General features: G+C 37.8%; 3 protein-coding genes across 4 annotated transcripts; 2 read left to right on the plus strand and 1 right to left on the minus strand.

The window, feature by feature from the left end:
- The first annotated feature begins 1,040 nt into the window (after positions 1–1,040).
- On the plus strand, positions 1,041–8,252 carry LOC105971630 (ABC transporter C family member 10). Of its 2 annotated transcripts, none has more exons than XM_088819251.1 (12): positions 1,041–1,514; positions 2,072–4,099; positions 4,183–4,503; positions 4,586–4,672; positions 4,770–5,363; positions 5,447–5,611; positions 5,694–5,988; positions 6,078–6,292; positions 7,047–7,352; positions 7,440–7,503; positions 7,586–7,825; positions 7,926–8,252. In XM_088819251.1, the coding sequence occupies exons 2-12, from the start codon at positions 2,090–2,092 to the stop codon at positions 8,048–8,050; spliced, it is 4,422 nt and encodes a 1,473-aa protein (XP_088675377.1). In that variant the 5' UTR covers positions 1,041–1,514; positions 2,072–2,089; the 3' UTR covers positions 8,051–8,252. The 2 variants fall into 2 exon arrangements, 1 of the variants encoding a protein (XP_088675377.1); XR_016031651.1 differs by having other exon boundaries at positions 1,122–1,514; positions 6,078–6,523; positions 6,783–7,352.
- A 33-nt stretch (positions 8,253–8,285) lies between these two features.
- Positions 8,286–9,311, minus strand: LOC105971736 (tRNA dimethylallyltransferase). Its single transcript, XM_012996606.2, has 2 exons — positions 8,926–9,311; positions 8,286–8,569 (listed from the first exon to the last, which is right to left on the minus strand). The coding sequence occupies exons 1-2, from the start codon at positions 9,309–9,311 to the stop codon at positions 8,464–8,466; spliced, it is 492 nt and encodes a 163-aa protein (XP_012852060.2). The 3' UTR covers positions 8,286–8,463.
- Positions 9,312–9,445: 134 nt separating this feature from the next.
- LOC105971735 (LIM domain protein) lies at positions 9,446–13,099 on the plus strand. The gene is made up of 3 exons (XM_012996605.2): positions 9,446–11,837; positions 11,926–12,117; positions 12,384–13,099. Exons 1-3 carry the CDS (start codon positions 9,778–9,780, stop codon positions 12,928–12,930), a joined length of 2,799 nt encoding a protein of 932 aa, XP_012852059.2. The 5' UTR covers positions 9,446–9,777; the 3' UTR covers positions 12,931–13,099.
- Positions 13,100–13,125: the final 26 nt, after the last annotated feature.

Consider the following 13,125-nt stretch of genomic DNA (forward strand, 5'->3'; position numbering starts at 1 on the left):
TAAAATCAATGTTTATAAAATTGTGATTAATTAATCATGTACATTAATTGTCTTCCTCAAGAGGAAAATTGTTGCTCCATGAAGCATGCCCACCATGTTGGCTTTTTGTAAAGTATAATAAAGAAAATGAGAGGTCACAGTCTTTCCATTCACCACTCTTTAAATGAAGTTCACTTTTGATGATTAAATTAATTATCAAGTATTAATATTTGTTTATAACTCATTAATTAATTTATTTATTTTTTGCCGAAAAAGGTGATGTTCTTTGAATCTTTTATCATTTTTTTCCTTATAGACTACGGTCTATATATAAAGTCACCAATAATTAGTATGCTGATACTGTCAATTAGACTACAATAAATCAAGTCACAATTGAAAAGGCGTACTACTATAAGTCGATATATATAATGATTGAATATATTCTTTACCAATTATTTAATGTCCGTATTTTATATATGGATTATTCGATTGATCACCTTTACTAGAAAATCAATTTTTTATAATTTGTCCCTCAAGGAATGACCTAACGATTGGAGCAAAATCAGTAACTTTAATTTTCTTAAAATTCATAATTAGTATATAATACTAATAGACAATTTATTTATTTAGTTTTTGGACAAAAAACCCCGTGATTTTTAGAAAGCATACACTTGATCTTGTTCAATTATTAAACGAAATATATTATATTATTTTAATTTATTATTATATTATTAATTATTGTGTGTGTTTATTTCTTCGTCGTGATGGATACGATTAAATGAAGTGGTGACAAATATTTTTATTTTTTTAATTTTAAATCCAAAATATCTAATTATGTGATAAAAATTGAAATAGGCAAGAAGTTCTTGCCTTTTGTTTTCCAAAAAGAGGAAAGCAGGAAATTTAGTTAACGACAAATGACGGATCAGCGTCAGAAGCCAAATTGGCAAATGGCACTTGACACTCGTGTGACGTCACCCATGACGTCACACTATAAACCCTTGGAATCATCATTCATCACTCGCCACCACTACACAGTCAATGCATGTATCTCCACATATATACATAATTATTATTAATTCATTATTATATAATATCATTCTATGATCACCCTTCAACCGTGTTAATTTTTATTAGTATTATTATTTTTTATATTTTATTAATAAAAAGAGTGCAAATATTCTCTTGTTTATTTTTATTATATTTATGCAGAAAATAAAATAAAATAAAATAAGGGTGATCACTAAATGAAGAGCGGTGGAGGGAGAATCAAAAGCCGGTAAACACTTGTCGTTCCATAAGAAACGTGAGCCATGACAACATATAGAGATAATATAGATACAATTACAGTACGTATCTATCTGTATCTATATATACACACACACACACACACACAAACACACACAGTGATGTGTTTAAATGCCGTGAGTCGGTCGTCCTTGCTTACATCATTGGCCAAATAACAACCCCCAATCTCCATTCTCCACTCTCTCTTCTAATTAATTTCTTCCGTATTGGCCTGTCAGCGTTGTCTGGTTAGCTTTTTTACCCCCTTTTTTCTCATTCAATTTATTTATTTATTTATTTTTTAATCGTTTGATCTTCATTCCTGATTTTAGGGAATAAATATTAAAAGGCAATCAAATTGTTTTAGTTTAACATTTCCGAAGCTTCCGCGTTTGTTTGAGTTTGTTTCGTCAACCAACACTCTGTTCCCTTAAATCTGGAAATGCTGATTTGTGTGTGTGTGTGTGTGTGTGTGTTCTGTTGCTCATACACGCGCATTGGCTAATTTTAAAATATTCACAGTCTTAGAAGAATCCCAGCTATTTATTGATTATTCCAACCTGTAAATTTTTTTTTTTGTTGTTTTAAATTTGAATGAAGGAAAGGTGAGGCAACTGCAATCGTACTCTATTGCTCTAACAACTTGAATACAATAGTAATTAATTTCTCAAATAGAGTATGATAGTTGTAACTTTTTCAAGCGTTCATGTGTTTTACTATTTTTGCATAATCCTGCAATTGTAATTGCTTAATTTTCCCACATTGCACAATGAATTAATGGTTATTTTTTTGGTATGAAAATCAGAGCTGGACAGGCATATCGATGGGGGGTTTATCGGCTGCGTTTTGCGGGAAATCCGATTTTCAAACTGATTTAATCTCTCTTACACAACCTTCTTCTTGCATCAACCATCTCTTAACGATTTCTTTCGATGCCCTTCTCTTGATCGTGTTCCTGTACACTGTAGTCTCCAAGAAATCGTCGTCGAAATCCTCTGTTTCGTTTCGCAATATTTCCAGTTTGCAGTTCGTTTCAGCTATTTACAACGGAGTTCTAGGGTCGGTTTACTTGTCTTTAGGAGTATGGGTTCTCGAAGAGAAGCTTCGAAAAACTCGATCCTTACTCCCTCTTCATTGGTGGATTCTATTCCTTGTTCACGGATTGATATGGTTAGTACTAGGATTAACCGTTAGTCTTAAAGGACATCGTTTTTCGAGAGTTCCTTTGAGGATGCTGTCTATACTAATTTCCCTATTTGCTGCAATTACTTGCGGATTGTCGCTTTTTTCCACCGTTGTCCTTCGAAAAAAGATGTCGTTGAAAATGTTCTTGGATATTTTATCCTTTTTCGGATCGAGTTTATTGCTGTTATGTACTTACAAAGGCTACAAATATGAAGCCAGCGATGAAAACGATCCGCTTTACAAACCATTGCTCGACGAGCCTTACTCTGCTTCTTCCGAAAAAGACACCCCATTTGCAAAAGCAACTTTTTTGAGTAAATTCACATTTTGGTGGTTGAATCCACTAATGAAGAGAGGGAAGGAAAAAACCCTCGAAGATGAAGATATACCAAAGTTACGCAAAGACGATCGAGCGGAGTCGTGCTACTTAGTATATAAAGATATATACGACGCACAAAAGCAATCGAATCCATCGGCTCAGCCATCAATCTTAAGAACAATGCTTTTATGCCATTGGAGAGAGATTTTAATCTCGGGATGCTTCGCACTGATTAAGGTTGTAACTATCTCCGCGGGCCCCATTCTGCTCAAAGCCTTCATTAAAGTTGCGGAAGGAAAAGAAAGCTTCGAACACGAGAGATACGTTATCGTTTTAACGCTCTTCTTCACTAAAATAATGGAGTCGATCTCTCAAAGGCAGTGGTATTTCCGGTCGAGGCTGATTGGTCTGAAGATAAGGTCGTTACTCACCGCAGCAGTTTACAAGAAGCAGCTGAGATTATCAAACTCCGCTAAAATCACCCACTCGAGCGGCGAGATAATGAACTACGTCACGGTGGACGCTTATCGGATCGGAGAATTCCCATTCTGGTTCCATCAGATTTGGACGACTAGCCTCCAATTATGTCTGGCGATAGTCATTCTCTTCCAGTCCGTGGGGCCCGCAACATTCGCAGCCATGACTGTAATAGTCGTAACAGTTCTTTGCAACATGCCGCTCGCGAAACTACAGCACAAGTTCCAATCGAAACTCATGGTGGCACAGGATGAAAGATTGAAAGCCATGTCTGAAGCTCTTGTGAATATGAAGGTGCTGAAATTATACGCGTGGGAAACTCATTTCAAGGGCGTTATAGACAATTTGCGTGCGGTTGAAGATAAGTGGCTGTCGGCTGTTCAGCTGCGGAAGGCGTACAATTCTTTCCTTTTTTGGTCCTCCCCTGTTTTGGTCTCTGCCGCTACTTTCGGAGCTTGTTACGTACTCGGTGTTCCGTTGTCTTCGAGCAATGTTTTTACTTTCGTTGCGACTTTGAGGCTTGTTCAAGATCCTGTAAGAACTATACCGGATGTTGTGGGAGTGTTCATTCAAGCTAAAGTTGCGTTCGCTAGGATTGTGAAGTTTCTAGAAGCACCCGAGCTCGAAAACGCAAGTGTCCGTGTCAAGTTTGAAGCGGATGATATAAATCATAGTGTTTGTTTTAAGTCGGCAAATCTTTCGTGGGATGAGAGTACACATAAGCCTACGCTTAGAAACGTAAATTTGGATGTTAAAAAAGGCGATAAGATTGCAATTTGTGGTGAAGTGGGGTCCGGCAAATCGACCCTTCTTGCAGCTGTTCTTGGAGAAGTTCCGATAATCGAAGGAGCTGTAAGTAAATTTTCGATTTCATCCATTATTATTTATTTATTAATTTATTTTGTCTAATGTAATTTTTTATTTTATTTTTTTAGGTTAAAGTGCATGGGAGCATTGCTTATGTCTCACAATCGGCCTGGATTCAGACAGGGAGTATTCGAGAGAACATTCTGTTTGGATCTGCATTGAATACTGTGAGGTATCGAGATACTTTGGAGAGGTGTTCGCTCGTGAAAGATCTTGAGCTGCTGCCACATGGCGATCTCACGGAGATTGGTGAAAGAGGAGTTAATCTTAGTGGCGGTCAAAAGCAACGGATTCAACTTGCTCGAGCTCTTTATAAAGATGCCGATATATATCTCCTGGATGATCCGTTTAGCGCCGTTGATGCCCACACTGCCACAAGCCTGTTTAATGTTAGTATTATTCCTTATCAGTTATATGCTCGACTTTTATTTTTATTTATGTAATTACGAGCTAAATTTCGCGGTTTGGCAGGAATATGTGAACGGAGCCCTTTCGGACAAGACGGTCTTACTAGTGACACATCAAGTTGATTTTCTTCCTGCGTTTGATTCTGTCTTGGTGAGTTTCCGTTTGTTATATAGTTAGTTTGTAATAATGCACATAAAATCAGCAATTTATGTATTTGACACTAATTTTTTTATTTTTTTTTAAATAGTTGATGTCGGATGGGGAGATTTTGCATGCTGCTTCATATTCAGAATTGCTGAGCTGCAGCAGAGAATTTCAGGATCTTATTAACGCACACAAAGAGACAGCTGGTTCGGAGAGGCTTTCGGAGGTGAATACATCCAAAGAAGAAATAAAAGCTTCTTCGAGAGAGATACGCAATACTTACACAGAGAAGAAGAAATCGAAAACGTTTGGAGGTGATCAGTTAATAAAGAAAGAAGAGAGGGAAGTTGGTGATACAGGATTTAAGCCGTACATTCTGTACTTAAAACAGAACCGGGGCTTTTTGACCTTCTCAGTGGCTGCCATCTGTCACTTATCTTTCGTCATTGGTCAGATATTACAGAATTCTTGGATGGCAGCAAACGTGGATGATCCACATTTTAGCACGTTGAAGTTAATTCTCGTGTATTTACTGATCGGGGTTGTTTCGTCACTGTTTTTGCTGACGAGGACACTATTTACAGTTGTTTTGGGCATGCAGTCATCTAGAGCATTATTTTCACAGCTTCTGATTTCTCTATTTCATGCTCCGATGTCGTTTTATGACTCTACACCTTTGGGCAGAATACTGAGCCGGGTAATTTTTTAATTTTTTTTCTATCGAATATAAGTTCTCATACTCTAATTATCTGTAAATATAATGGTTAATTATTGGTACAGGTGTCTTCCGATTTGAGTATTGTTGATCTAGATGTACCCTTCAACTTGGTATTCACAGTTGGATCAACCACGAATTGTTATACTAACCTTGCAGTGTTGGCTGTTATTACATGGCAAGTTTTGTTCGTTTCTGTGCCAATGATCTGTTTGGCTATTCGCTTACAGGTATTTTTTGCAAATCAGTGTTGCAAGAATATGGATCTTATTTTTCAATACTTTATTAGATTCTTGTGTGACATGTCTGCAGAAGTACTATTTCTCGTCTGCTAAAGAGTTGATGAGGATAAACGGGACCACAAAATCTTTTGTGGCAAACCATCTCGCCGAATCTGTAGCTGGAGCGATCACCATCAGAGCATTCAAAGAAGAGGATCGTTTTTCCGCAAAGAATCTTGAACTTATCGACCAAAACGGAAGTCCTTTCTTTCACTATTTTTCAGCGAACGAGTGGTTGATTCAAAGGCTGGAAACCCTAAGTGCAGCAGTTCTTGCTTTTGCTGGACTCTGCATGGTTTTACTTCCTCCAGGAACTTTTAGCTCCGGTACGTATTGATAGACACTAATTTTGGATAAATATTATTATCATCATCTACTTACATAAAGAGTTACCATCATTGAATTGTTGGTGCAGGATTTATTGGAATGGCTCTGTCGTATGGCCTGTCATTAAACATGTCACTCGTGTTTTCGATTAACAACCAGTGCATGTTAGCAAATTATATTATATCTGTAGAAAGACTTGATCAGTATATGCACATTCAAAGTGAAGCGCCTGAAGTTATTGAAGATAATCGCCCCCCTGTGAATTGGCCTTCTGAGGGTAAAGTAGAGATTCAAAATTTGCAGGTAAATTTTTTTTTTCAATTGCATTATTAGTTCTTTCAGTCTAACATAGGCCTTAGGGGTGTAAATCGGATGGATCATACAAGAATTAGTACTTTCGGAAAAAATCTGAATTTTTTTTCGGAAGTGAAGAACTAATTCCAATTCTCTTTAAAAAAAAATCGTAAATCGTAAATTTCTATTTTTTTTAATTAACTTAAAATATAAAATGCATAACTATATTAATATTATAAGGCCCCGTTTGGTTGCCAAGATAAGCCATGATTAACTAAATAGTTGGACTTAATTTGATGTTTGGTATCCTCAATAACTTGCCGGGTCGACCCGCCAAAATTATATAATCATGGCTTATCTTGTCTTATCTTGGCTTATCTTGCCTTTTAATGAGTTTTTTTTGTTGGACCTTTCAAGCTCCAATAAAATAATTGGGTCTCATTAGATTATTTAATCTTATCTTGGCTAATCTTATCTTATCAACCAAACGGGGCCTAAGTGTAATTTCCGGAAAATATTGGAATTTTTGGAATAATTTTCGGAAATTAAAATCGAATCGGAAATCGGAATTTCATATATATTCCAATTCCGATCGAGAAAAAAAATCGGAAAGATCGGATTCGGAATATTAGGAATTCAGAATGAAATTAATGTTCCGAAAATTGAAAAATTTCGGAACGGATTCGGTGGAAATTGGAAATTCCGTTCCAATCTCCACCAGTAGGACTAGTTCACATACTAAACAGTGTTAAGTTGAAAACAGATTAGATACAGACAAGATGCGCCACTTGTTCTACGTGGGATTAGCTGCACATTCGAAGGAGGACACAAAATCGGAATTGTTGGTCGAACCGGGAGTGGGAAGACCACTCTTATTGGTGCTCTGTTTCGTCTGGTGGAACCTTCCGGAGGGAAGATTCTTGTGGATGGAATTGATATAACAACAATAGGGCTTCATGATCTGAGGTCTCGTTTCGGGATTATACCTCAAGACCCTACTCTTTTCACCGGTACCGTGCGGTACAACCTAGATCCATTGGTTCAACATACCGACAAGGAAATATGGGAGGTAATAACCTTCTTAGTTTGCTTTCCGTTTCATATGTTTCAGACTATATAATATAATATAATAACGTAAATATGTTGTAATATGAAGGTTTTAGGGAAATGTCAGCTCAAAGATGCTGTTCAAGAGAAGGAAGATGGATTAGATTCATCTGGTAATAAGCCTTGATTTTTTTTTTTTTTTATTTTTTTTTTGGAAATGGGATTTCAATTTATGTAAAATTGTTGTTATTACAGTTGTGGAAGATGGATCGAATTGGAGCATGGGACAGAGGCAATTGTTTTGTCTAGGCCGTGCTTTATTGAGGAGAAGCAAGATTTTGGTACTGGATGAAGCAACTGCTTCCATCGACAACGCAACAGATTCAATCTTGCAGAAAACTATTAGGACAGAGTTTGCAGATTGTACTGTGATCACAGTGGCGCACCGAATACCTACGGTGATGGACTCTACGATGGTTCTAGCCATTAGTGATGGTGAGTCTTTTGTTTTATTACATCATCCGTTCGTCACTTTTCTTTCGGGCAAGAAATTTACTAAAGTGTTGCAATTTCGACTCTCTTTTTTTTCAAACAGGGAAACTGGTGGAATATGATGAACCGATGAAGCTAATAAACAGAGAAGATTCATTGTTTGGGCAGCTTGTGAAGGAATATTGGTCTCATTATCAATCTGCAGAATCACAAGTTGAGATGACTTAGTTAGCTTAGCTAGTCTATTTCAAGAAAGAGCTGCACTATTTTTCTGCCCTATTATCTTGTGTAATAAACCTATATGATTGGTGGAAAAGATTAGCAGCACTGTTAGAAGTAAACCCTGAGTTTTGTAGTAAAACTCGAGCAGCGTTATCGACCATGTATAGCTACGTTTATGAAATTATAAGTCCTTTGCATTTGACAGAAATTCAATTTCGGCTAGAGGAACAACACCAGAAAATATATAAACGAAAATAATAATAATAATAATAATAATATAAGTTGCCTATTTAGATGATTATACATGAGTATTCTAGTAATAAAACAACAATTTTAAACACAAGGTAATTTAGAGCTCTCACTCAACCGGTCATAGAAAAACCGAGACTCGAAGATTTAGTACTAACTGGATACGAGGCTCAAGGTCCACCAAGAATGGCGTTTTCGATATCTTCTCTACTCAGCGCATAACTGAATCTCCGTTCCATATCTTTTTCAAGACTGCCTGCTCCACTCTTTAGATACCTGCAATTGTTGGCGCAAACAACACGTAAAATCAAGAACGAACTAAAATTTGATCTCAGTAATAAACACTACGAACAAAACTCGTATTTGGGATTTCTTAGTTAGGCAATCTGAGTAACGTTTGGCCTTCCCAAAACAGCTTCATTTCGTACACTAAGAAAGCACTCATCAAAGTTTAAACTTCGATTTAAAGTACCCGATTCGATAAACAAGCAAAATGCAAGATGATAAACCACCAGTTGAATAATCCGGCACACACACACACACACACACACACACACACACACACACACACACACCATAGCAACCAAATGCAATGAAACAAAAACAAAAATGCAAAATCTAAAATCGGAAACCTTATGTACAAATCAGTGACATCAAGTGAAAGATGCGCCTGCCAGTCAGGCTTCTCCACAAACCAAAGAGCTCTATCATCTCTGCTTTGGTAAAACCCTAGACTTTTCAGCCATGCTTCTACACAAGGCAAACTGTGGGAATACAACGCCTTCTTTTTGTCTGGTAACTTCTGCATCCATTCATCCTCTGCTTTTGAAACATTCGCTTCTTCTTCCGATGATTTGCAGTGAATTAGGGTTTTCCTTGAACTGGAAATTGAGGAGAGATAATGGGGGCAAGCTGGGGATTTTCGGAAAATTGAAGCGCTTGCTGGGGAAATTAATCTTGGAATTGAAACTGGTGGTGGTGGAATACTTGTAAATTTAAAGATAGAAAGTGTGGGCATTTTGAATTTTATTTATCTGTAATATATTTCCGTTGGCTGATTGATTCTATTGTTGTTTGTCTTTTGAGATGAAATTGAAGGTTCAAGGAACAATGTGCTCAGAGTTCATGCAGGCAACTGGAGAAGATGAAGATAGGGTTCAATACGTCGTCGTGTGAGGTAGTGTTTCATTCAACACGATTCTTGACCAAAAACGTTTGTAATGACTTTTTAATCAAAATTAAAGAAACTATAGGGGTCAATTCAGAAGACACTAAAATATCATGGGCCGAAAAGTAATTTGCAAATCGTATCATACCCTTAAAAGCTAAAAAGCACATTATTTTGAAATCGCCCGCCTTATACTTTTGCCATTTCCCGCCCAAACCCCGAAAAACCCGATCTGGTGGCGCATATTAGCATTTCCGCCTCCCGACTGCGATCCAAAATTCCCCCCCCTCTCCTGCGCCGCCACGTAACGCCGACGATGCCGAAACGATTTACAATCGCGCCGGCAAATCTACCACCGTCACACTTCTCCAAAACCCAACGTTTAGTCCTCCTCATAGACCTCCACCCACTGCTCACCCTCCAAAACCCTTCCTCCTACATCTCCGCCGTCACCTCCGCCGCAGATCGCCTCCTCCGTTTCCCGCCGCTCTCTGCCTCCCTCTCCGCCTTCAAACTCTTCTTCTCCTCCCTTTCTCCACTCCGCACCGCCGCTGTTCTCCCTCGCCAACTCTCAACCTCCTCACTCTGCTTCAATCTTTTCTCCCAAACCCTAGATTCCCTCTCCACCACCTTAAATTCCATTTCTACCATCGCCGATCTGCCAAATTCTTCATCTCGGGCTTCATATACTGCAAGCTCTCTACTTCAGTTAATTCACGACTATGCGTGGGACACTGGAAACGATAATCTGTTAGGCGAGGATGATTCAATTGATGGCCGTTTTATGAAAATTCCTTCTAACCTGGTTATTTTGCTTTCGCCTATTAGTCAATCAATTAATTGTTTGGCTGATTACTTGGATTTGCGTGAGTTAGATGAGGTGTTTTCTGTTGTGAAGGAGGCATTTGTTATCAGGGATATTCATTTGTGTTGGGTAGATGTAAAGAGCGATGAATTGGAAATTCAAGGGGCTGAGGAGAAGAAAGATGGAAGTGGGGATAAATTAGTTAAATTAAGGGATGGCATTAGCAAAATGGGATGGGGATTTTGCTCTAGTAATTTTATTGTTCTCGGCTCGGCTTTAATGCCTTTAGGGCTGATCTATCCAAAAATAGGGCTCTCGTTCGACTTCTTGGATTTTGGTGGTTTTGATAAGATAAAATATAATGGAGAATTGAACCTCGAGATATTGGGTGTCAATGGGGTGCCATTAGAATGCAAATTCTGTGACCTTGAATTTGTGAGCTTAAACAGTTTGCCTGCTAGTATTGATACTGATGATATTTTTAATTCCGACGAATGTAGAAATTCTCAGAGTTTGCATGATGAAGATAAGCTCTGGGGTCGTTTGGGTAAAGGAAATATGAAACTACATGTTAAGAGTGTTCATACATATGAAGGCTATGAGAAGAGTATAGGATCGTCAGAGACCGTTTTGGTACGAGAGTGCTTTCAGGAGATAGAGAAAAACCAAAAGAAGAAAGGAGATGACTTCTTTGCAGATAGGGTTCTTCAAACACTGCATGATGAAATGGATGGAGTCGCTTCTAGAAATCACATACCTACCTGGCAAATGTTCTTGAGTTTTCTTCATACGAAAGGTTACTGCGCCTTGGTCTCAATCTCAAATGGAAATGGAGATACATTTATGTGTAGTTTGAAGCCTTTCTCTTCCCATTTAGCTATCCTTTCAATCTGCGATCCTTGTGATGTTTCTCCTAGAGATAAAAGTTGTTCCCAAACCGATACCTCAACATCTGATAATTGTGAGCAGTACGAAAATGGCAAAAGGAAAAGGAATCAAAGGCATTTGTATAAGGGGATGACGTGGAGTTCCTTCTGCAAAGCAGCCTTTGGAGGATCTAATTTTGATTTGTTTGAGCTTTACGCCGCCAAATACTTTGAAAAATCGAAGAAGCTAAAGTTTCTCAAGTGTTGGATGAAGCAAATTTACAAAGGTGATATAAGTTTCTTAACAACATTGCCAGGATCCAAGTCCGTGGACGAATCATCTGCTTGTAATGCTTTATTGTCTGAGCCATCTCCAGCTAAAGAAGGAGCTTTGCCTGTTTTAAATTCACAAACTTCAGAATCTTTCTTCAACAATCTCTCTAAGAAAATCGAGCATGGTTTGGAATCAGGGATGGACTTGCAGAATCTGGCGGAGGGAGTTGTCAAATCATGCATCCATTGGTTGCACGATAAGTGTAAGAATGAAAATAGTTCTGAAGGTCAACATTCAATGAGGAATTCCGATGATTGTAGTGAGGTGGTTGGTGGCAAATTAATTGAACTTCTACTAAAGTCACCCAAGGAAATGAAGAAGATACACCAGGATTTCAATCTCAGTTCATCGTCCGAAAATATAGTCAGAGAGTATCCTTTTTCTGTGTAATTATATATTTCCATGTATGATAAGTGAACGCAGTTCCATTTTAAATTTTGTTTCCTTAATTTGCACTAGATATGAATTGCAGATTTTTCTTCGACTAGAGGTCCTGCGATCAGATGTTTCAACAGCGATGGGAGAATCTAGAAAGAAGAAGCTGCTGAAGCAGATATGTTCCCTGTTAGAGATTATTCAGTACCTTGTTGCAGGAGGAATTCACGGTCATATTAGCTTATATGATTATGTTGAGTGCACAATCAAAGCAAGGTAAACACTCTGTTCAGTTTCGTATTGGTTCAATCTTCACTTTTCCATTGGTGCTGCCTTTTTCTAACATATAAAACAAGAAAGATGAAAATGTAGAAATTATGTAATTAGACAATAGCTACTGCAGTGAATTTACGAGTCCTTTTACCCCTTTGTGTTCAAAGTATGAATTAATGATCAAGCATTTTCTTTTCATGTGCCTGCTGCTAATTTTGCGTACACATAATGCTCTCTGCTATCTGAATCCCCGAAATCAATTTGTTCAGGTATTCGGACAAACTGGAAGAAGTTGTGGAAAAAATATACAGTGAAATGGATTTGCTGCCATTTGGTGACGAGGGTGAAAGTCCAAGTATTCTATTTAATAGCGAGGATAGCAATCAATCATGGAGGGATAAGCATGATATAAACGAGAAGGCAGAGGCCAACAACACTAACCAATCAGTCTCAACAGAAGGAGATTCCTCACAACCTCTTGCAAATGCCTGTCAAAGTATTCAAGAAGAGAACGAAAAGGACGAGTACACACGAATCTTAAACAAAGCTCTGGAGAGAAGGGAGAGGGCCAGAAAATTTTCATCTTTCGTAAGCAACGCCCGAGCCCGGGATTTGCAGAGAGTGTGGGCCCCAAAGCAGCCTAAGGTAATGAATAGTAAGTTTGATCCTCTTTTAAATAAATCGAAAAAAAAGGACAAGCGAACGCCTAGTTTTAGTGTGGTTTGCGAGACTCCAATGACAGGCAATAAACGTGCGCACAATGATCTGGGAAACCCTTCTTACTCTGTTTACAAGTCTTTGTTTCAAGACAACTGATGCACAGATATAGTGGAAATACACTTGATCTAATTTGTATAACTGATATTAAGTACCATTCTTTTCGTGTATTGTACTAATCTAATGAATGTATTTCACTGTGAGTTTTATTTTTTATTTTATTTTGAAAATATGTGTGAGTTTAGGTTTCTAATTATTTTCAATATTTATGACATAAATATTCAATTATTACAG

Source organism: Erythranthe guttata, chromosome 6, assembly GCF_056151865.1.
Source record: "Erythranthe guttata isolate IM_541 chromosome 6, IM_541, whole genome shotgun sequence".
Classification (NCBI taxonomy): domain Eukaryota; kingdom Viridiplantae; phylum Streptophyta; class Magnoliopsida; order Lamiales; family Phrymaceae; genus Erythranthe; species Erythranthe guttata.

What these genes read in the sequence shown, in the direction of transcription:
- LOC105971630 (XM_088819251.1), top strand. Translation starts at nt 2,090, where the DNA reads ATGGGGGGTTTATCGGCTGCGTTTTGCGGGAAATCCGATTTTCAAACT. An exon ending in AGATGGATTAGATTCATCTG is followed by an intron (nt 7,504 to 7,585) that starts GTAATAAGCCTT and finishes TTGTTATTACAG; the next exon opens with TTGTGGAAGATGGATCGAAT. An exon ending in GGTTCTAGCCATTAGTGATG is followed by an intron (nt 7,826 to 7,925) that starts GTGAGTCTTTTG and finishes TTTTTCAAACAG; the next exon opens with GGAAACTGGTGGAATATGAT.
- LOC105971735 (XM_012996605.2), top strand. Translation starts at nt 9,778, where the DNA reads ATGCCGAAACGATTTACAATCGCGCCGGCAAATCTACCACCGTCACAC. An exon ending in TCCGAAAATATAGTCAGAGA is followed by an intron (nt 11,838 to 11,925) that starts GTATCCTTTTTC and finishes AATTTGCACTAG; the next exon opens with ATATGAATTGCAGATTTTTC. An exon ending in GAGTGCACAATCAAAGCAAG is followed by an intron (nt 12,118 to 12,383) that starts GTAAACACTCTG and finishes CAATTTGTTCAG; the next exon opens with GTATTCGGACAAACTGGAAG.
- LOC105971736 (XM_012996606.2), bottom strand. Translation starts at nt 9,311, where the DNA reads ATGCCCACACTTTCTATCTTTAAATTTACAAGTATTCCACCACCACCA. An exon ending in GTCACTGATTTGTACATAAG is followed by an intron (nt 8,570 to 8,925) that starts GTTTCCGATTTT and finishes CAACAATTGCAG; the next exon opens with GTATCTAAAGAGTGGAGCAG.